This window comes from Argentina anserina, chromosome 2 (genome assembly GCF_933775445.1).
Source record: "Argentina anserina chromosome 2, drPotAnse1.1, whole genome shotgun sequence".
Classification (NCBI taxonomy): Eukaryota; Viridiplantae; Streptophyta; class Magnoliopsida; order Rosales; family Rosaceae; genus Argentina; species Argentina anserina.
Genome location: NC_065873.1, coordinates 1,502,449 through 1,527,506, shown reverse-complemented (window position 1 = coordinate 1,527,506; position 25,058 = coordinate 1,502,449). Strand labels below are relative to the sequence as shown.

At 39.1% G+C, this 25,058-nt stretch overlaps 1 protein-coding gene across 1 annotated transcript; it reads right to left on the bottom strand.

The window, feature by feature from the left end:
- Positions 1 to 916: 916 nt before the first annotated feature.
- LOC126782483 (pathogenesis-related protein 1-like) lies at positions 917 to 1,649 on the bottom strand. The gene has a single exon (XM_050507742.1). The coding sequence runs from the start codon at positions 1,638 to 1,640 to the stop codon at positions 1,152 to 1,154; it is 489 nt and encodes a 162-aa protein (XP_050363699.1). The 5' UTR covers positions 1,641 to 1,649; the 3' UTR covers positions 917 to 1,151.
- Positions 1,650 to 25,058: the final 23,409 nt, after the last annotated feature.

Here is a 25,058-nt window from a genome sequence, read left to right as displayed (position 1 = left end):
GGAGAACCATTGAAACTAGCTAAAAGCTAGATTATGATCGATCCCACATTAATTAATAGTTAAGTTTCTGAATATATATACGTTCTAGTTGCCGTGAAAAAGGGTTTCCTTCCGCTCTCAAAAAAGCTGTCTTGAATTGTCTTCATCGCTAACTTGCCTGCCCTAGCTACCAGCTACACTTATTAACCGGATTGGTCACCCTTCTGATTGATTTGTCAACTATAGTAATTGGAGTTCCCAATAACAATACCTAGTGAAGGTGATTCACTGTAGCTCAGGTTATTAAGTTGAATAGACATACATATTGAAACAAAGGGTTGCCAGATTGCTGTCAACATTGATCTTTCCTTTTGACGATGCTAATGGAATGATCGATCAGTTTTGTTTCCGATTGGTGAGGTTGAGAATGAATTAATGAAGTTGATATCTTTGTTATATGTTTTACTCTGGTTAATTGAGAGAAAGTCATAATTATGATTGATCTCCTGGACTAGATAGTATTTTGGTGGAAATAAATTTGACGACCAATTTTCATTTGCTCATCTGGTGCACACCCTTTTAAACTCATGTTATGTGTTAAATTACTCAATTATTATCTAACTTTAAATTGAGAAAAGATACATGACATGAGTTTAAAATGGTGGACACAAAATTTTCAAATAAAATGTGGTCGGTAAATTTGCTTCCGTATTTTAGTAACGAGATATACACTTGCAATGTTTAGAGTAATTAGATTCCTTTAACACGTACGGTTCATTTTCCTTAGTCTGTTAGTCATATGTACGTTCTAGCCTGATCCAATCCGCTCATATAAACAAAATTGCGATTACTGCGACTACATGAGGGAAGTAATTAACACTAACAAATGTAGTTTATATGTAAATTAACCGCTTTCGATTCCAAACAATACAAGCAGTGAAGCAGATAACTTGTGTTCAAAATTCATAATTAAATATATAGCAGCCATATATTTATTCCAACGATCAAGTCATTCTTGATTGTCTCTACATACCATATATATTGTATTCGTCTTCTAAGCAGCTTAAACATGCTTGTACGCAAATGATCTTACAAGAAACATACCATATTTCACGTACTTTATTCTTAGAATTAGCTTTATTATATAGTGGTTTTCTGATCGAGTACCCTGATTAGTAAGGCTTTTGACCAACATAGTTACCACGGGGATCATAGTTGCACGAAATGAAGGTACCTCCATTGTTGCACCTCACTTTGGCACAACCCACACGTACTGAGTTGCGCCAGACCACCTGCGTGTAATGCCCACAAACCTTGCCAGGAGCACATGTGTTAGAGTTGTAAGAATAGTACGCCTTCTCTCCCACCCACATCTTCACAGCATCTGTGCCTGACAAGTCGCCGGTGCTCTTCGCAAGATTTTCGCCATAAGGGCCACCAGAATGCACCATATTGCAATCACGAATATGTGAATTAGCATATCTTTGCGCATAACCTGCTAGGTTGTTGTCCCATTTCAAGCCAGCCACGCCCACTGCGGCTCGAGCACTGTTGTGGGCATTGAGGTAGTCCTGGGGTGAGTTTTGTGCATGAGTGAAATGGAGCAGGGATAGGGCTGCAACGAGGGAAATGAGTAATAATGAAATCTTAGACGAATCCATACCTTTTTATGAGACAATGCAATGAGATATGTGTCCGGCATGGATGGTGTATTTATAAGGGGAAATGTTCCGTTAATAAATGTTACAGTTAGATATGCAATGTGCATGGTTACTGTACGTAATGGAAAATATCACAATTTCCTTGTCTCTGTGGAAAATGCGAAATATTCTGTGGAAAATGTGAAATATTCTTTGTGGAAATTAAGACGAAGAAGAATAAACAAGGTTAAAGAACGCCCGCCTTCACAAGAAAAATAGAGTGATGTTGATCTCCATCAAGAATTCAAGATCAAGCGCACGGTAATTCGATCAAGAGAATTCAACCTTCACCAAAATATTGACTAACCAAAACACCATCATCCCTTTCGGCACTGCTGCAAAGTCCATATATTCCATGGCGTATGCATTTCAAAATAGCTCAGGAGGGTTTCTCTAGTTTCATGGAGGTCATAGCTACTTGTACAGTTGTACCCAATGGATGGTATTTCCATTCCTGGAGGGTCATAGCACAGTAAGGTTTATCCTAGTTGCATGCACCTCACTTTGCTAACGTTTTGAGTTGGGCCAGATAAGTTGACTATTTGATCGTGTTATTCGTGTATAATGTCCACACACGTTGCCGGCGGTGCAATAGAGTTCAAGTTTTAATCTATAGTCGAGCTGTTAATGATAGGATTCGATTCGTCCGAATGAACGAGTCGATCGGCCGTCGACCGCGAGTATTGGCATATATAGTTCTGTGCAAAACGAGCATGCTACTTGGTCATCCCAGGTTTTTATGTTTTTAGAATGGTGGTCATCCCAGGTTTAAAAGATGAGTGTAGGCTACTGTCGCCAATCTAGTTTAATTTTAGATAAGTATTTAAAATTGACATCTCTGGTGTATGTTGTGGAAAATTCTAATATACATAAATGTATGATATACATCTCACATCTGACGGTCGATATTGTTTTGTGAGTGAGGTTAGAAAAATAATATCAGTTGTCAATCGTTGGATGTAAGATATATAACATACATTGATGTATAGTAGATTAACCCGTATGTTATACCGTTGTAGAAATCTACTGGTTAAAAATAATACCATGTGCTGCTTGTAGTCTAATATATATTCAAAATCATGCCCTTTGAATTGAGAAAATAGTATACAGATAAGAGATTTCACGGCGTTTGATAATATTGAGATTGAAAGCATAGATCTTCTCAAGTCGCGATTAATCATTCTAACTGAGAATTGTATGAAATCAAAGCAAGTTGTTTTGGTCCCATTTGGTTACTTTTCTTGCAAAAATTAGATACTTCGAGAAAACGTATACCTTCAGTCAGGTAGGAACTAGCTAGGGCTATATCTAATTTAACATAATTCTCCATCAGTGTCGATCGGAACTGTTTCCAACTTTCCATATGTGGTCCACAATATATGTAGTAAACTTGTAAAATAGGCAAAGAAAAAAAAACAAGAAGAAGACTACAGCATGACTATCCATAAACTTGAGACTTCTGGGGTTGTGCGTGAGTGAATTTTTGTTCCTTGCCAGTAAATTATAAAAATAAAAACAATCAATACTGATGGAGATAATTGAAGCATCTTATAGTCACATCGTATCGTAACTGAGTTCATAGTACATCTCAGTCGATTTGATTATTACAAAACCAGTTTATAATTGAAGCATTATAACAAATGGAAATATAAAATCCTTTTAATCCTCACCACAAATAAAATAACAAACTTCGAAATCTTCAGAATGGCCCTCTAATTCTGCTAATCCACACATGCAGAACTATTTCCTACACCATCGAATAGGTACACCGGGATTGTAAACACAAACCCGGTAAGCTTTGCAGCTCGTATGAGTAAATCAACAGTATAACACGCATAATATACAAGACAAATACTGAAAACATTTAATTATAAATGCACTCATGAGTCACAAGACGACCTATCTGGATGTCTAATAATATCTGAAAATATGAGTGTTCATGAGACATTGGGCAACCCATCTGTTTACCCAAATTACATTTATAATACGGGTACTCATGAGACCCAAGTACTCATCTGTTACTCCTCATGCAGTACGCCGTCAGACACTGGGCAACCCATCTGTTACCCAATATCCCAAAAATATGGGTACTAATGAGACCAAGGTAACCCATTTGTTACCCCTCATGCAGTACATCCGCATACAGACTAGAGGTTTAACTGAAACGTAACTGTCACCCGGCCAAGGCTTGGTTCCGATTACTTCCAACATGTTCGAAGACAGAAACAAAATATTTTAACATGAGTTAAAGCTAAAACCATGTACAATACAATTCTCACATGTATTTGTACAACAAACAAGCGACTCATGCTCAAATAAAATAAATATTGGTACTATAATAAAACTCATTTGGAAATACGAATGTGACAGTATATAATATAGCAACCCATATATATGTATCGTATTTACAATTTGTACACATACACAACCCACTATATTATATACATGTCATTGTTCGGTCTTTTAAATAAAACGTAAATATGTATCACCGCCAAGGGTAGACTCGTCATACTGAGTTTTACTCACCTTATTTTCCAGAGCGTAATTTCTACAATACTGAAAGTGAATCCTTCACTTGTTTTGTCGTTCACTTAGTTGTATAATAAAGTGGTTAGAAACCTTAAGTAAAACCTCAGATGCCGAATCAGTACTACTATTTATTGTTCAACAAATTACAGTTTTTACGTAATTACTATTCACTCATTAATGCTCGCATATTACTGTTCATGTAAATACTAATCACCAAATTACTATTAAGAAATTTACTTATATAATTAATGCTCAGAAATTACTTTTATAATTTACTGTACATAAATTACTTTTACATTTTACTGTACAGAAATTACTTTTAATATTTTTACTGTATAGAAATTAAAGTTTTTACATTTAGTGTACATAAATACTTTTACTATTTACTGTACAGAAATTATAATTTTTTTATATTTACTGTACATAATTACTTTTACCATTTGCTGTACAGAAATTATTTTTACAAAAAAATTATTGTTCGGAATCACTGATCACGCGCCGCCGCACGTGGCGGCGCGTGGGGTTCACACACCGCTTATGGCAGTTGCGCGTGGCGCTCACGCACTACCCACAATCGGTGCAAGTGGTGCTCATGCGCCACGTCAAAACCCGTGCGTGGCTTGCCCACCACCGCTTAAAACTCTCTCCTCTCCTCTCTTCCTCCCTTCCATGGCCTAATGCCGTCTACTTGCCACTCCGCAACCTCCCACAGGCCGCCACAGAAGGTGACACGCGCTCATATAGCTCCTCCTCTGAAACAACCTCCAATCACAATGAATCCAACATCAAAATTGTAGAAGGTGGGGAGAGGAACGTTTTCGTACCTAAACCAGGCCCTAGGACCGCCGAGAAGTCGTTCGAGGAGCTCGAGACGCCGCGGTGATTGGTTTCATGGTGGATTTGAAGCGTGACGTGATTCGGCCCCAAATCGTTTGCAGATGGCACCGGGGGTGAGGATCGGCGGCGAGATGCTATTGCTCGAGCGCTTGTCCCCAGAGAGGAAGCTTGGACGGCGACGAGTTGCATGAGCTTGAATCGTCGGAGGAGCTTCGGTGCGGCGAACAACGGCGTGTAACGTCCAGGGGTGGGAGCTGGAGGCCGTGCGGTGCCTTTGGGATCGGCGGTGAGGGCTACGGTTCCCGGTGAGGTGAGATCGCCGAGGCAAAGTTTTTTGAGAGCGGAGGGGTCGGGGTCGAGAGGGAGAGAGGGCTGCGGGGAGAGAGAGAGAGACAAAATGACCCGGTTTCCAATTTTGGAAACTAGGGTTTCCCAAACTTCCCTTTTATACTTTTTTCCAATTTTGAAAACTAACTTCCGTCGATATAACTTTTACATACGACGTTCGATTAGATCGCGTGACGTGTCCACGAACTCGTATCGATGAGCTCTACAACTTCCGTGAAGGAAGTTTTTTGGAAACGAACGACGAAAATAGAAGTCAACTCCCAAATCACAAAAGTAACGTTTTCTAATTTAAATTTCCGAAGGCGGTTCCGTTTCGTTTTGACATTGTCGAGAAAGCGAAAAAATGTGATTTATTCAATTTTCTATGTTTAATAATTTCTAAGAATTCATACAATTTGAACCCGGAAATTCGGGGTATTACAGATTTATACAATCAAATTTGGATCGGAAAAATACAAGACTTATCGAAAGATAAGCATAGCTTTCCAGTTTACATGAACTATCGAATACACATGTAATTATAAGTTAACACATGTACTATGATGTGATAAAACAGAAAGAATTATAACAATGTTACCTTTCTTAGAAAAAAAATGTTAGCTTATCTATCTGTGTATCGTTTTTAGCTTAGAAATTAATTTTGTTCGCCCAAATTAAGCACAGGGAATGTTTATCGCTATCAACATTTTATCGTTAATTATGTAGCTAGTAAAAGTGTTTGTGCTTACTGAAGCTCGCTCCTGACGTTTTGTCCTAGGATATCTACTACAAGTAGTTTCTGTTTGGTTGATTTTTTTTTATTTGTTTACTTTTCTTAAGATGGATGCATCATCTAGAAGTTGAAGGACCGTCAGTTTCGGAGGAAAACATGATCAGATCGAATTCCTATAGCCAATTATTCAGCTGTGAAGTTTGGTAAAATCCAGTAGTTGAAAACAAATTATGTACCACACTAGCGGACACTACCATGCATGCATTTTGACCACTGACCAGGCTGCTAGGCAGACCAGCTATTTGCATTTTTAACTTCTTTCCTTAGTGGTTTTAATCTATGTGGAGAGGATTTTTCAGCTTCACAAGTTGTCTTCCAAATGTATGAATTGTCAAGCAACTCTAGTTTTATTAAATCTCCTACTCTTTAATTGTGTGTTAATGTGTTATCCCAGCCTATATGAATTCACATCATTCGGCGTCTGCTATGTGTGCACTATTTTTTTAACTGGGCGGCTGCCCTCATACCATATCCATTAATGAAACCTCATGCTTCAAGAACATCCTGAAATAATATCAGGTGTCTTCACATAACCTATGCATTCTAATAAGCACCAATTAGCAAGGAGTACAACATTGGCAACTCCGTTTGCTTTAAAATTTTGGCGACATACCAGAATGATAATGCTCATGTAGAGCCATAAAATACTATGTCTATCAATTTTTCCACTATGTTGTCACTGGAAACTAATACCAGTAACACCAAGTTTCATCCTACTATTAGGAGGCTGCGACCATTTAACACAAGGAACTCGCAACCTCATTAGGGTAAACATGGCACGATAAGTGCACCACCTAGGATAAAACCCACTTCTCCTAGTCAAACTATAACATGGCATTATTTTAACAAAAATTAAAACGCAAAAAAGTAAACTGAAAACAAACATAGCCCAAGCCCAGATTTCAACCCGGGACGAAAGGGAGGCACACGCCGCCAGCCAAGTCTGGCATAACCCATCACCGACCTTTGTCGCCGATTCGCCACCAACTCCGTCAAAACTGCAGCGCCGATCCCCTACCCTCAACACACAATCTCCCTTAGCAACACTGCTGCCAATCGGCGTCTTTTCCCAATATGATCTAAGTGCCATGATCTAGATTGAAGTCACCCGATTAGAGGTATGTTAGGCCACCATGAAACCATCACCACCTAGCAGCCCCCAGATCTATGAACTTGATGCCCATCGCCGACCCAACCAACTCCGAGCAAACCATGGCCAAGCCGCCATCACATCGTCACCCTTCCTCAACCCGCAAACCTCCACCGGAAACTCTCCGATACGAACAAAAGATTTGATCGACCAGCCTCGCCCGACGACGGCAATGGGCACGCCGCCGGACAAGAACAAAAACCCTAAAATTCTCTCCCTCAGAGCTTTTTTTTCAGTAATAAATTCAAGTGTGTTACCAATATGCTATGTGTGCACTATTAATGGATTAGCAGAAAAAAATTAAAAATAAAAATCTTGCATAAAATCATAATTTCCTATGTTTGTATATATATATCATATTATAATAGCTTCATGACCAACTTCATGTAACAGTTGCAGACTTGCAGGTAGTTAGAACAATACTTCGTCTAGTACGGTCGTTCCCCAACAAAGTTACCAAGAGGGTTGTAGTTGCTGGTGACGAACCACCACCCACTGTTACACTTAACCCTAGCTAATCCAACCTGAACGGAATCTCGCCAAACCAAGGATTGAAATATCCAAAATTTTCTCGATATTCCCGCGAAAGTTTACATTTTTTCGGCATCCCATGTTACATATCAAGTATTTTTCGATGGAAATTTTCGATATTTCCCGATATATTCAGAATCTTTCGAAATTTTCCGATATTTTCATAATATCGCCACGTGTCAAGCCAACTTTAAATAAAATAAAAAAATCACTAATTAGGATAAGCGAACCTCTAATCCATTTTTTTGCAAGCACAAAGTTATAGTTAACACTACTACACAAGTTTATTGTTATATACGGCTTTTTTATTATATGTTGCATTATATGTCTCAACATTCACCTAAAATTGAAATAAAACCTAACTAGGTGTTGAGGGGAATCAAACCTCTTTGGTCTAGGAGGAAGTAATGATGGACCTTACCCTTATGGGGGGAATTCAACATGCATTATCCACACTATATTTATTCTCCAATGAGATTCAATCAAGTGAAAACATATGGACACAATCTGATGTATAATCTTCACAAAGCTATGGTTATGGTCAAAGTTGAAAAATACTTGATCCGAACGGGAAGTACAGTACCACAACCCATAGTCAATCACTCACAGCCCCTATAGTTGGTATATGCAAAATTATAAAAGGGAGGTAATAGGTATCATTTAATGACTATTCTTCATAATATATTTGGGGTGTTACTCAAGGACATAATGAAGATAATGAAAACCATATATATATATACATATTTTACCAATTATACACATACACAATCCACTATATCACATACATATCATAGTTCATTCTTTTAAATTTGGCGTATTCTTGAATCTCCGCAAGGGTACATTTGTCAACTGTGAGATTTTACTCACCTTATACTCCTGAGCGTAATTTCCACGATTCAATCGTAAATATTATCTCATTAAATCATAATTACCGATTTACCCTTCAGAATTTACTTTTACAATTATTGTACGTAATTTACATTTACCGTATGTAAAATAAATTCAGATTTACTGTACGTAAATTAATTTTTACATTCACCGTACGTAAAAATAATTTTTTATAAAGATTACTGTTTGAAATCACTGTTCACGCCCACCTACGGCGACCACACGTGGCGCTCACGCGAGCTCGAACAGCGGCGGAGGAATCGCAGGCCTCGGGTTGGAGCGCGAGGACTCACGGCGGCAAGGGAAGGCGTGTCGACCTCGGTGTTTGATGCAAAGGGCCGTGCGATGCTCTGGAGGCCGGTGGTGAGAGCCATGGCTGCCCAGGGGAGGAGATCGCCAGCGGTGAATTTTCTGAGTGAGAGAGAGAGAGATCGGGGAGAGAGAGAGAGAAGAGGGAGGCGGGTGAAGAGAGAGAAAGGGTTTCCGGAAATGGAAACCCTAATCTCCAAAATTCTCTTTTTATACCCACTTCCAAAATCAGAAACTAACTTCCGTCATTAATAACTTTTACGTACGACGTCCGATTAGAACGCGTGACGTGTCCACGAACTCGTATCGACGAGCTCTACAACGTTCGTGAAGGAAGTTTTCACAAACGAGTGACAGAGTGAAAGTCGATTCTCGCATCGCAGAAACGTAACGTTTTTCTAATTAAAAGTTCCTATAACATTTCCGTTTTCGATTTTACAACGTCGCAAAGCGAAACAAACGCGTTTTAATCACTTTTACAAACTTATTAAATTCTAAAAATTTAATAATTGGTATCCGAAAAATCGGGTTATTACAATTTATCCCCCTTAAAGGAATTTCGTCCCGAAATTCGAGTTCTTCACTCAACAAACAATTGTGGATATCTCGTCTTCATATCCGACTCTAGTTCTCAAGATGCATCGCCCTCATCATGATAGCTCCATAACACCTTGACTAGCTCTATTTATTTCCTCCGAAGCTTTTTTGTGGATCTATCTAGAATACGAACCGGCCCAATGACAAATGTGGCATTTTCCTTCACCTCTATGGTGCTATGATCAATCGCATGCGACTGATCTGGTATATACCTCCTCAACATGGAAATGTGAAAGACGTTGTGCACGCCCGACATGCTAATATGCAAGGCTAGTCGATATGCTAGTTCTCCTACCTTCTCGAGAATCTCAAAGGGCCCAACGTACCTCGGAGCCAACTTTCCTTTCTTGGCAAATCTCACTACACCCCTCATAGGTGAGACTTTTAAGAACACATGGTCACCAATCTCGAATTCTACATGTCTCCTCTTTAGGTCTGCATAGCTCTTCTGTCTACTCTGTGCGGTCCAGATCCTATCTCGAATGATCAAGATCTTCTCTGTGGTTTCTTGAACCACCTCTGGGCCCATCAGTGCTTCATCACCAACTTCGGCCCAACAGATAGGTGATCGACATGGTCTACCATAAAGAGCCTCATAAAGTGCCATACCGATGCTAGAATGGTAACTGTTGTTGTAGGCAAACTCAATCAACCTCAAATGATCCTCCCAGCTATCTTTAAAATCCAACATACAAGCTCTCAACATATCTTCCATCACCTGATTCACCATTTCTGTTTGTCCATCAGTTTGAGGATGAAAAGCAGTACTCAAATCCAAGGTAGTACCCATAGCCTTTTACAAACCACCCCATAACTTCGACGTGAAACGTGCATCACGATCAGAAACAATAGAAACTGGAGCTCTATGAAGTCTCACTATCTCATCCACATATAGTTTCCCTAGCACTTCCATAGAATACTTCATTGACACTGGAAGAAAATGTGTTGACTTCGTCAACCGATCGACAATCACCCATATCGCATCGTGACCCTTCTTTGACTTAGGTAGTCCAGTCACAAAATCCATAGATATATGTTCCCACTTCTAAAGAGGAATAGTCAATGGCTTCAACATGCCAGCTGGTCGTTGATGTTCTGCTTTCACTTACTGACACGTCAAATACTTCGATACAAATTCAGCTACATCTTTCTTCATCCCGTTCCACAAAAATTGCCTGCATAGGTCATTGTACATCTTGGTGTTCCCTGGATGAACGGTATAATGAGATCGATGTGCCGTGCGAAGGACCTCCTTCTTGAGATCAGTACAATCTGGAACACACAATCTTGTCCCAAACCTCAACCCTCCATCGGGTCCAACTCTCCACCTCGGAAGGACATTCATCAAGCGTATCTACTACAAGGTCTGCCAACTTATCTTGTGAGAATTTATCTTGTGCCTGACCTTGTATGATCCTTGAGATTAATGTAGGTTGCACATAGACACTTCCAAGAAAAACCTTTGGTTCTCCTCCCGATGGTACCAAGTCAAATTTCGATGCAGTTTCGAGCATAAACCATTCTTGAACCATAATAGAAGCTATTACGCCCCTCGGTTTCCAGCTCAAGGCATCGGCCACCACATTTGCTTTCCCAGAGTGATACTCCAAGGTGAAGTAATAATGCTTGAGGAGTTCCATCCATCTCCTCGGCCTCATATTCAATTCTTTCTGTGAGAATAGATACTTCAGACTCTTATGATCAGAAGAGAGTTAAAACTTCTCACCATAAAAGTAATGTCTCCAAATCTTCAGGGCAAAAACAACTGTCGCGAGCTCTAGATCATGAGTGGGGTAGTTCTTCTCATGGATCTTTAACTGTCTAGAGCCATACGCAATAAATCCTCCATGCTGCATCAACACACAACCCAAGCCTTGGAGCAAAGCATCACTATAAATGACATAACCACCCCCACTAGAGGGAATTGTCAACACTGGAGCTGTGGTCAAACTGGTCTTTAGTTTGTTGAATGCCTCCTCACATACTTCTGTCCACACAAACGGAACATCTTTCTTGGTCAACTTGGTCAATACCGAAGCAATACTAGAAAACCATTCGATAAACCTCATGTAGTAACCTGCCAAACCAAGGAAACTACGAATCTCTGTAGGGTTCTTTGGACGATTCCAACTCTCTACTGCCTCCACTTTTGACGGGTCTACTAGTACTCCATCTTTTGAGACGACATGACCGAGGAACTTGACCTCTTCTTTCCAGAACTCGCACTTCTCGAGTTTGACGTACAATCTTGCTTCCTTCAAGGTCTGCAACACTGTTCTCAAATGCACCACATGTTTTTCCTGAGACTTGGAGTATATCAGAATGTCATCCACAAACACCACAACAAACTCATCCAAGTACGGGCTAAAGATTTGGTTCATCAAACTCATAAAGGCAGCTGGTGTATTTGTCAGACCAAAGGGCATGACCACAAACTCATATTGTCCATACCGGGTCCTAAAAGCTATCTTCGATATATTTTCTTCCTTCATCCTGAGTTGATGGTAATCGGATCTCAGATCAATCTTAGAGAACATTGTAGCTCCTTTGAGCTAATCGAACAAATCATCAATCCTAGGCAAGGGATACCTATTCTTGATGGTCACCTTGTTCAGTTCTCTATAGTCCACACATAACCTCAGATAGCCATCTTTCTTTTTCACGAACAAAACCAGTGCTCCCCAAGGTGAGACACTAGGTCTAATGAACCCTTGGTCTAATAGTTCATCTATCCGCACTTTCAACTCCTTCAGTTCGTTTTGTCTCATTCTATAAGGAGCCTTTGACATTGGTGTCGTACCAATTACCACATCAATACAGAAATCTACAACTCTTCGAGGAGGTAACCCTGGTATCTCTTGGAACACCTCACTATACTCAGATACTGCCACAATGTCTGCAATAGTTACTTTTTGATCTACTGATTCCACATATGCCAAAGCTCATGTTCTCATGACATTATCTGACTTGAGGCAACGATAACGAAACACTAGTTCTCTGGGCCTATGGAACACCACCATGTCAAAGCAATCAATCACTGCGTGCTGCGGCCTCAATCAATCAACTCCTAGGATCACATCGTAGGTGTGGTCCGGAATCACTATCAAAGAAGTATAGAATTCTCTACCTCCAATCACAATAGGACAACCCTTGCATATTGTCTCCAATTCAAGGGACACTCTAATGGGTGAAGTGACATATAAAGAGTTTCCAAGAGATGTAGGATTCAATCCTAACATCTCCACTACCGAACTAGCAATAAAAGAATGAGATGCTCCTATATCAAACAGTACTCTAGCAAGATAGTCAAAAATAGATAAAGTACCTTCCACTCCTGTGTCTCGCTGACCCACTGCAAACACTCTTGCTTGGCCCGCTGGTAAATGTCTCTGATGATGTTCATGTCTACCCTGCGGAGGTCGGGTACAATCTTTGGCGATATGTCCCACTTGTCCACACTTAAAGCAGCTTGTTCTCCTTGACTTCGGGCAAGTTGTGGCGTAGTGCCCCATTTCGTTGCAAACGAAACACCTTACTGATGTCAGCGGTCTAACAGGTGCAGTCTTAACAGATGGAGACGCTACCTTTGCCGGAATCTGATAATAGGGTCTCGGCCTCTTCCAAGATCCACCCTTCGGTCCTAAAGGCCCGTTGTCTGAACTGATTGCCTTGCCTTTTCCTCTAGCATCTCTATTTTCCACATCTCCCCTGCGAGTCTTATTCGTCTGTTCTAAGTTCAGGGCACTCTCATATATCAACTACTTGGTAGACAAACAAAGTGTTGATATGATGGTCTTGTATTCTTGCTTAAGTCCCCATAGAAACTTCTGGGCTAAGGAGGTTACACCCATTGATATGACAAACCGATACAACTGTGCAAAACGGGCCTCATACTCCCTGACAATCATATCTCCTTATACTAGCTCAAGGAACTGAAGTTCTAGATCCTCCTGCACTATAGCTAGAAAGTACTTTTCTCTAAAAAGTGTCGTGAATCCATCCCCGGTCAAGGTAGACACATCCACAGTCCACCTCGTGCTCTTCCACCAATCCAGAGCTTTATCCTTTAAGAAGAATGTGGATATCATCCTCTTCTCTATATATGTGCACACCACCATCTCAAAGTAGGTTTCCATACTCTCAATCCAATGGTCTGCTGTCATATGATCCAAGCCCCCATGAAATGAAGGCGCTGACAGACTACTGATGTCCTTGATCAGCTTCAGCACTCGACCATCGTCTCTAACAACAGCCGCTGGGTCAACCTATTCTTCATGTGGTGCCGCCTCCTCATAGAGGTTCTTCACATTGCGGACTCGGCCTCCACCCCTACCTCGGCCTCGACCTCTCGCCCGTCCTCGGCCCTGTGCTCGGCCCTTCTCCAAATTCATCACCTTGAAACATTTAAACACTTAGTCAATACATGTGAAGTCTTGAATCTGAACAAAATAGATCCAACATATATTAACTCAAGATTTCAGAAGAAGGTAAATCATCGAAGTATTGTCACAATACTTACTAGAGGACCAAACCTTAAAGTGTGGCTCCTAACACTCTTGCGTACCTAGCGACGTATCAATACCGAAGAGCATGTGATGGGGGACCGCTGCAGTCAGGTCATCGCTCTTGGATGATATTGATAAATCGCCAAATACACAACTTAGGCTCTGATACCAACTGTCACGACCCCAAAATTTCAAGTATGAAACTCAAATTTCGAAGTCATGAAAAACTCTAAAATCATCTCAATAAATCGAAATCATTTTAATGTCACAGCGGATCATTACTAAGTTCATTATACAACTCAGTCAAATTGATTATTACAAACCAAATTTATAATTCAACATTATATCAAATGGAAATGTAAAAATCCTCTCAAATTCTCACTAAAAGATAGAATAAAACAACTTCAAGTCTTCGGAGTTGTCCGTCGATTTCCGCTAATCCACACCTGCAGAATTATCCCTTACACCATCGAATAGGTGCACCGGGATTGTAAACACAAACTTGGTAAGCTTTGCAGCTCGTATGAGTAAAACAACAATATAACTCGCATAAAAATATATATACGAAAATCCACAAAACATCAATCATAAATGCACTCATGAGTCATTGGACGACCCATCTGGTTGTCCAATATTGACATAAATATATATGCTCATGAGAAATCGGGCAACCCCTCTGTTTACCCAAATGCATTTATAATACGGGTACTCATGAGCGCTGATACATCTCTGTTACCCCTCATGTTAGTACACCGCCCGATATTGGGCAACCTCTCGCCACCTAATATCCAAAAATATGGGTACTCATGAGCGCTGACACACCTATGTTACCCCTCATGTTAGTACCTCGGCAGACAGACTAGAGCTCTAACTGAATCGTAACTATCGCCTGACCAAGGCTAGGTTCCGACATGCCAACATGTCCGAAGACAGGTCCACAGACCACAAAAACATTTTAACATCACTCACGTTAAAACCACGTACAAACAATCATCACATGATCTTGTACAAATAAATCGACATGCTCAATAAATAAACATCAACACTATAATGAACTTATTCGCAACGGAAATTATGACAGTATATAATATAGTAAACCATATATATGTACCTAATTTACCAATTATACACATACACAATCCACTATATCACATACATATCATAGTTCATTCTTTTAAATTTACCGTATTCTTGAATCTCCACAAGGGTAGATTCATCAATTGTGAGATTTTACTCACCTTATACTCCTGAGCGTAATTTCCACGATTCCAAAGTCGAATCATTTACTTGTTGTGTCGATCACCTAGAATAGATAATAAGTAAATTTAGAAGCGTTACGTAAAACCTTAAATGCCGAAACAGTAATAATGTTTTACTATTCAACAATTTCTAGTTTTTATGAAATTAATGTTCATGTAATTACTATTCACGTATTACTGTACAAATATATATTAATTACGTATTCTTGTATGAGTACATACTCTTTACGTATTCATATACATCCATGTACTATTCAATCATAAATATTATCTCAGTAAATAATAATTACCGATTTATCCTTCATAATTCACTTTTACAATTACTGTACGTAATTTACCGTATATAAAATATATTCACATTTACTGTACGAAAATTACTTTTTACATTCACCGTACGTAAAAATAATTGTTTACAAAAATTACGGTTTGAAATCAATGTTCACGCGCCACCTCCGGCGACCGCACGTGGCGCTCACGCGCCGCCCACAATGACAGCGCGTAGGGCCCACGCGCCGACTTCAAAACCGGCCCGTGACCGCCACCGCCGCCCCCAAACTCTTTCTTTCTTTCCCGTCTACCCTCCTACGGCCTCAGGCCGTCTCTTGGCCACCTCACCTCCCCTCACGCGCCGCCTAAGGCGGCGGTACTCCCTATCCTCCTCCTCCTCTGATTCACCCCCAAGTCCACACAATACAACCAATCACACAAACCCTTACCTCAATAGGGCTTGAGAACCACCGGAAGATCGCCGGAGGTGGATCTCGAACAACGGCGGAGGAATTACAGGCCTCGGGTTGGAGCGTGAGGACTCACGGCGGCAAGGGAAGGCGTGTCGACCTCGGGGTTTGATGCGAAGGGTCGTGTGATGCTCTGGAGGCCGGCGGTGAGAGCCATGGCGGCCCAGGGGAGGAGATTGCCAGCGGTGAATTTTCTGAGGGAGAGAGAGAGAGAGAGAGAAGAGGGAGGCGGGTGAAGAGAGAGAAAGGGTTTCCGAAAATGGAAACCCCAAATCTCCAAAATTCCCTTTTTATACCCACTTCCAAAATCAGAAACTAACTTCCGTCGTTAATAACTTTCACGTACGTGTCAACGAACTCGTATCGACGAGCTCTAAACTTTCGTGAAGGAAGTTTTCACAAACGAGCCACGGAGTAAAAGTCGATTCTCGCGTCGCGGAAACGTAACGTTTTTCTAATTAAAAGTTCCGATAACGTTTCCGTTTTCGATTTTATAACGTCGCAAAGTGAAACAAACGCGTTTTAATCACTTTTACAAACTTATCGAATTTTAAAAATTTAATAATTGGTATCCAAAAAATCGGGTTATTACAGCAATAATGACTTGATTAACTCCATTTTTTACTTTCTTGATAGTACTCAAGGTTGTCTGAAACTCTAAAAAAGGAAGTCATGCTTCGGAGTACTTATATATAAGAAGAGTGGTTATAACTTATAACAAGAAGTGGTTCGGCGTTTTTACATCCAAGTAACAAATTCTCTGAACATGCATTTTGATTAATGATTCAGTTAATATTGACTTAGATAAATCATCTATATTTACTTTGATAAATTAAGAGTTTTTTTAAAAAAGGAAGTTGATAGTGTCATATATCATTAATAACATCAAGTAGGAATACATCTTGAACATAGAACACTCTCATGGGCACGGTAGAAATGAACTATGCAAAACCCCCCATAAACAAAGGAAACCCTAAGCAAAAGAAATCTCTAAATTGTAAGCCATAAAAAATCGCTCAGTACTCAGATTCAAGACTTGGTAGGACAAACATAACCCACTTATTTGCCATTACTGGGATCAACTTACACAGAGGAGGCTACCCCAAGGACACTAAAAATCTTAATTAGAGACTAATGTCTAAAACTAAGACAAATGCTCTAAGCCCAATAGTAGACCTAGATAAAATCTGGAAAAAAATAAATAAATATAGACATTACACCTCAGGGTCTAAAACGAGCATGAGCCCAAATAGAACCAAGCCCAACAAAATGACCCAACCCATGCCCAAAGGCCATGGCCCGCCTCCAATGAGCGCAAAAGAACAGTTAGCCAAATATCCAATCATCGTGCTTCCACTTCTTATCACAGCACCAAAGCCTTGACTCCGCCGCATGTAGCCACCACACCACTACCGCTCAAGTCTGTGTCAGACGGACAACACCACCTAACAAGACTACTCCCAAACAGTAATACTAAGATCCGACCCCAATTACCAAGTAAACCAGCAGCGCCACTGCTTCCCCATCTCGTACCACCACACTAGAAATCCCTCGCCACCACAAGGACCTAACCAACACCACTTGAAATCCTCTAAAGCAACAACACCCAAACCCGATCACTACACCCAAAACCCAAGCATCTCTGACGCAAACTGACCACCTCCCACTCATGAGCCCGGCCAACAAACCACCATGCCAAGCCACCAGCTGACCGGCCACAACTCTCGTCCGACAGTAGTGTCATAGATGCATTGTCGGACGGAGGCACAAATTTTCTGAGACACAGAAAAAGCAAAGCGGTTGTTGATAAATTAAGAATTGACTACTAAGTATGTAAATGAGAAAGAAATCATTTATCAACGCTAATATTCTGAATCCCAATACTCTGATTCATTTACTAGATGCATGAACATTATTTTATGCTCCTTACTCTGAATCATGTATCATACTACTCTGACTCATATAAATTATTTAAACCAATCATAAGTTAAGAGTATCACCTATAAGAATATTATTTTTATTAGTTACTTGATTTCTTAACTACTAATTGGAAGGTATATATATATATATATTCAGTCCATATTCAGAGTGAAGTTTCACTCTGAAATTACAGAGTGAAGTTCCAATTTTAGTACATTTTTCAGTCAAATTTTTACATCATAAGCGATTCAATATTTAGGTATGCTATTCAAGATCATTTTTATAAAATTTCATCTAATTCAGACATCGTTAAGGTATTGAAATTAGATTAAATCAATGAATGAATTAAAACTGTTCAACGTGAACCGTTTGTGTAAATCTCAATTTTGAAAGCTCAAACCATTATCAAATTGGATGAAACTTTTGTAGAGATTATCTTGAATAACATACTTAAATATTGAATCGCTTATGTTGAAAACATTTGACCGAAAAATATGTCAAAATTAGAACTTCACTCTGTAATTTCAGAGATAAACTTCATTTATGGACAAGCAATGTTAGATTTCATACCATGTCAGACATGGGGGATATAAATTTCAATAATTTTTGGGCCTGGATCCCGGATAATTTTGCTCTACTGTAGTGTAATTTCCTTTTGACATGGTAATTTCCTCAATTGAAATTAATAAATTTCAAGGCATACAATAAATTACATATCCATCGTCTACTAGTGACCCTATAAAAGAGTTGTGCATCCATTGTTTCATCTGGCCGGTTTTGATTTTTCACAAAATGATGAATTGTTGGTTTCTGTTGTCTTTTGGGGTTGTGATCATGGTGTTTATGATATGTCCATGTCCTGCAAATGGCCTCACATGCGATGAGACGAGAGGCATTTTGGAGCCCTGCACTAGTTTTTTAATCGGTAATGGTCCTCCAACTCCGAGTGATTCTTGCTGTAGCGCTATGAGAACTGTGGTTTCTAGAGTTACATCCACCCAAGTACGTAGAGATCTGTGTGAATGTATGAAACAACTTATAAATGGCTTCCCAATTGAGGTCGGAAAGCTAAGAGACATCATTCCTCTGTATTGCAAAGTCACAATTCCTGTACCTCTTGATCCCAATGCCGACTGCAGCAAGTAAACGATTTTTCTCTCTTCAAATTACTAGCTATAATTCTGTTATTGGCAATATAAAACTATGTGATGCCTTTCCTAATTACGTGATCGATAATTTTCCTTAAAATTACATACGAATAATTATCTTCTCTCTCAAAGCTCAATGATATCTCTTATGATTAAAACTTCATATCTATAATTAATATTATTCCAATTTCACATGCAGGGTTTCTATGTTTAAAAGGTAAAACGGAAAAGAGGAGATTCTTGCTGTGACTGATCAATAATATGCAGAAAGTAAGAGTCTAGTTCCATAGTTTGTATTCCGTCCGAATTACAAATAAACATGTAATTTTCTACGTCAAATAAAAAAAATTGAGATATTTTGTTTCCAAATTATAGGAGTCATTATGTTCGTGTGCCTGAAGTTGGAAAATGGAGATTGATCGATCTGGTTATGTTTGAATGCGTCCAAATACTGACCGACTTACAGTTTATGCTACTCTATCAATGACTTGAAAAACGTAAATCTGTGTGGGTTGCTAGCTACCTCATTCACGACTAATAAAATTGAAGTATGTGAATATTTTGTTGGTACTTGTTGTTACGTATTTCAATTATTTGATTCATACAATGAAAGGAAAATAACTTACCAAAAATGAATTGTAAATACAATCCGTTAAAGATTTGGTTCCAAATTACAAACTCGATCCATCTAACATCAAATAAAACAATCTTTTTTTTTTGGTCAACGCGAGAATTTCATTAAAAGAACCCAAATAAAACAATCTCTGCACTGTAAATTTCTTTCGGAAAATTAGTACTGCGATGCAAATTAGGTCATTCATTACGATAACAAAAATCAAGAAGTGTTTAGGAGATGGTCGAATGTCAATCTATAAAGGCAAACATCAGGCCAACATCTCTCAGCATCTTATTTACATCTACATAATTACTAAGAGCCGTTTTGATATGTTGTTAGAGCAAAACACTCGGAGATTTTTTACTCAATATGTAATATGATCAGTACGGTTGTTTGTCCCAATCTCCAGATGGATCATAGTCGCAGATAACAAACATGTCACCATTTTTGCACTTGGCCCTCGCACAACCGAGTTGGGTTGTGACCCTTGTAACCACCTGAGTATAGTGGCGGCAACCATCTTCTTCCGGACATGTACATTTGTTCGATTTGTAGTCGTACTCGTCTTTCTCAGTGCACCAGTACTTTGTAGCTGCTTCACCGGTCATACCCTTACCACTCGCAATGTTCTCGGCATAAGGTCCGGTCGAATGCTCCATTTGCACGGTCCGCAGCTCTCTTTGTTGGCATAGTTTTGGGCAAATTTTGCTATTGTTTCATTCCAATGTAGTGGCCGGAGACCATGCTCTGCGCGGATATCGTTATGCGCTTTAAGGAACCCACTATCATCCTTAACAGAGCTTGCCAAAGGGACACAGGTGATGAAGATCAATGCTAAAGAGCATATGGCTAGTATGGTTTGGTTGCTGATAAACGGGTTTGTCTGCTATGCAGCAAGGTATGATATACACACACTTGTGTGTGGTGAAGGAGAGGTTTGATAAAATGCACAGTGGGTGTGGGAGGATTGTTTGTGGATAAAAATGTTGCTGCCATGCAGCAGTGTATAGCAGAATTCTCCCCGATAAACTTCATCCTTCTAGTATTTGAATATAACAGTTGAATTAGAGACACACACATATATATATATATATATATATATATATATATATATATAGTTGTGGGACATAGATGGTAGTTGCTCTTGCGCAATTTGAGAAGTGGCAGATATTTGTGTGGTCGTATAGTAGTGTTGCTCCGGCGTTGGGGTCTATTGTGTTGGTGATAAGGAGGCTTGGATTAGCAGTGTACGTTTTTGAGACATTATAAAAGTTACAAAATTGAGCTTTTTAAAACAACTGCTAACATAATATACAAACACATATTTTAGGATAATCACCTCGGGCCAGTTTGGCCCGCGTTGGGGTCTATTCTGTTGGCGATAAGAAGGCCTAGATTAGCGGTGTACGGTGAAAGGGAAGTGTGCCTGTGATAGACTGCTCAGATCCATTGTTTTATCCAGGTCGGATCACTTTCCGTAACATTGGTATATATCTCTTAAGCGGTGCTTCCTTAGTGGTTGATAAGATCGGTCTACGTTTTGGAGGGCGGCTGGTGTCGGCACTCGGCGGAGGATCCGCGTCAAGATCCAAATCTGCTAGCCTTTTGGGTCAGTTTATGTGATGTATGGCGTTAGCAGTGAGCATCAAACTTAGTTGTGGGATAATGAACAAAATTTCCTACATAGACTCAACTCTTTGCGAAATCACTCATGAATAAGCAATGTTGCGTAAACTTAGTTTGGTACAGCTTGTTCAGCTGCACCTCGATGGGGAACAATGACCTCTAGCCCAGTTACCACACATAGCTTCAGGTCAGACACGGTTTTTATTCAGCTTTTAGGGATGTATCTTGAGGGCACATTTGTCACATCCCGAAAAGGAATGCAAGCAGTATATTTGAGTTAATTTAACGATCAGCAGGCGTAATACAAGTATTACACACACTAAGATGATGAATAAAACTTGTGAATAAATTTTTTTGACAAAGAGGATAAACGAAACTAACAACTATAATCATTTTTGCAAATTCTACAAATTACAGAGTTTACAAACGAAATGCGGAAGATGGTGAAATGTCACCGACCTAATTTTAACAAAATACAACAAGCCAAGTAAAAATAACAAGTACAAGGTGACTGAATATTCTGAACAACCTTGGGAAAACTTTACTAAAAAACATAAGATAAGTGAATGATGACTCTCTAAAGATGCTTCTAGCTCCATAATAAGATCCTAACCTACAAGAATACTATAGTTGGGGTGAGCGTCGTCCTCGCTTGTCCAGTAGGGGCCAACCCACCCATGAGTTTGAAAACCAAAATCGGGTAAGGATAGAAAATAATTTTGAGAAAACGTTGAGGGTAAGTTGTTTGGCCGCCAGTAAAATTATTTAATAAAACAATGCACATTTTACAAATATCATGTTAAAACAATAGGACCATTTTCATAAGATTGTAATAGATATAATAGGAATGCATGACCGAACCTAACGACTAGGAGGCGAACGAGTTACCTCTTAAGTCGAGACCAACCGCCCTTATTGCTAAAAACAATAAGGGAGAGAGTGTTCATTTAAGACAATACCCTAAAATAAATGAATAGCGCGCAAGGTGGAATGGTAACAGGAATTGCCCTTTTGGAGGTTTTACGGTTTCGACCCCGAGAGGTCTTAGACCAGTATCTCAGAACCCCATTACTCTCAGGTCTATAACACTCTAGACAATCATATTTTAAAAGTTGTCTAGTCTCGGATTTTCGCAAACATTTAATGCATCAATGGTAATTCAAATAACAATTCGATCTCGAGTCATAGACTATAAATTTCATATAATTGGCCAAAGCAACATGAGAGGGTTAGTTCCCCTACTTGGAATGACATGCAGAAATCCCGAGTCCAAAATATAAACTCCCGCTCCAATCTTGCTACTACTCCAAGGATCGAACAACTCTTGTAAAACCTTTTCTGAATTCCAACGAAATGTAGAAGAGTCAATCTCTAATCCAAGACTCGTAGATTAATGACTCAACCTTCTTTCCTAATTAACCAGGAGAGTCAAAGTTTGACTTTCTGTTGACTAAGTATTTCATGTTTTGACCTGGAATCGACTATGTTGACCTTGTTTGACTTTTTATCAATTGTTTCTCAGATAACCCAAAAATAGTCTAATTTTAGTCGTCGAACGATAATAAGCGTACTCTAAGATTATTAAAGACACTTATAACCATATCGACGATTTATTTATGTACCGACACATTTCTAAGTTAAAGAGTTCTCGATTTTCTGAACTAGGCGGAAATCAGAACTATCATTTAGTTTTCCTCGCCAAGTTAAATTTAGGTTTACTAAGTTACTGGCCAGTAAAAGTAAAACCTTTTTATAAAACCGTAAAAGATTAAAAGTAAATAGTAAAAGTAATTTAGATAAAACTGTAAAATAGTAAAGATAAATAGTCAAATAGTAAATTCCTGCCATGGGCAGAAAGGTAATTTCACACAGTCAGTAAAATAGTAAAAGGGTAACTCTGTAATAGTAAAAACCCAAATTTTACCCTAATCTGATCAACTCCAAACTAACATAGAAGACTTTTAATGCTTCTCAATCAATCCAACAAACAACAAAACTACATCACATAAGCTGAATTAGATGAGTTTGCTACCTCTGTTCAACCCCAAAAATGGGACCAAAGCTTGCAACACTTCTCGTCATCATCCCTAAGCTGCTACTACTTCAACAAATCGACTCCTCCAAGACTTTATCTCACTTTTGTCATCAGAAAGTGAAAGAGGACGTTGGCGGTGGAGGATAAAGGCATGACTAGATCAACAAAGGAGAAATTAAAAGGGATTTAGATTAGGAGTTCGTATCCGAGCAATTGGGTTGGAAATCAAACACATAATCAAAGAAAATGACCAGAGATTACCGCATATACCAAATTAGGCCACTAGAGCCCTTGTCGTCACCTAGAGATGGAGAATTCAATGGTGGAGGTGCGACGGAACACGGTGGCGAGAAAGCAGAAGAAAAATACATCAATTAGGCTTCAAGTCAGGAAATTTTAGAAGTAAATCGAACTGGGTGCTGAGAGATTGAAAGAATGACCGGAGCTCCAAGCTTCATCGGAAATGCTCCGATTGAATTTCACTGCTCTTAATTCGTTTTGGAGAAAATTTGATATATGAGCCATCTGTTGGTATGGCCGTGAAGGGGAGAAGGAGTAGATGATGATGATGATTCTGCATGTGTGAATCTCGCCAAGACGGCGGCGATACGAGGCGGAGGAGAGAGGCGGTCTGTGTTGTTCGGTGGAGGGAGAGAAAATGAATTTCTCTCTGTGTTTTGTCAAACAGAATGGGGAAAATGAGTTCGGGCCCGAATTTTGGGCTGATTGAAAGAAATTGAAAAGGGTTGTTTTCTCAAACCCTCAAAGGTAAATATTAGTTCATAGGATCTAATCCAACGGTAGAAATTTGATGATGAAAGATCGACGGCTACAATCTTAAGTTAGTGAAAACAATTAAAACACAAGAAAATATTTGTAAAGTTAATAAAATAAAAATTCGAGCGTCAAGAACGCTCATGACGACATGTAGTTTAATATTAATGTATTAAACTACATTTTTCGACAAATGTTGATTAGTTAGTTCTAATGTGTCGGTTAAACGAAAGTAAAAATCTCGGGTATTACAACATTTACTTACATGGATTGAAATGATGAAGAATAAGAGTTTGGAGGAATGAGAGACGGAATTGAATAATATGTAGAGATTTCAATTCCATTGAGATGTTTATTATTATGATTGATGTTGTTTATTTACAATAAGGAATCAAAATTAATACTGGATTGATTATCAAAATACCCCTCAATATTATGGTAAAAGATGACCGAGTAAAACGATTTATTCTTGCTCATTTGTAATGTCTTTGAATTTTGACAATGTATATAAGCTTCATTTCTACATTTTTAGTTATGTGAACGAAATTATAATTAGAGAGAGGGAGATAACACATCACTAACAATGGTTTTAATTAAAATATCACATCATTCTTAGTTATGATATATATATATATATATATGTAAACATTTGAGGGATTTCTAGTTTATTTATTTATTTATGGAATGAAATTCATTGATCTCTAGAAACTGATTTTTTATTATTATTTAACATATTTTTGATAGCCAATTTTTATTATTTTAAGATTGGGTAATTTTGGGTTATTAAAATTATCTGAG

What these genes read in the sequence shown, in the direction of transcription:
- LOC126782483 (XM_050507742.1), bottom strand. Translation starts at nt 1,640, where the DNA reads ATGGATTCGTCTAAGATTTCATTATTACTCATTTCCCTCGTTGCAGCC.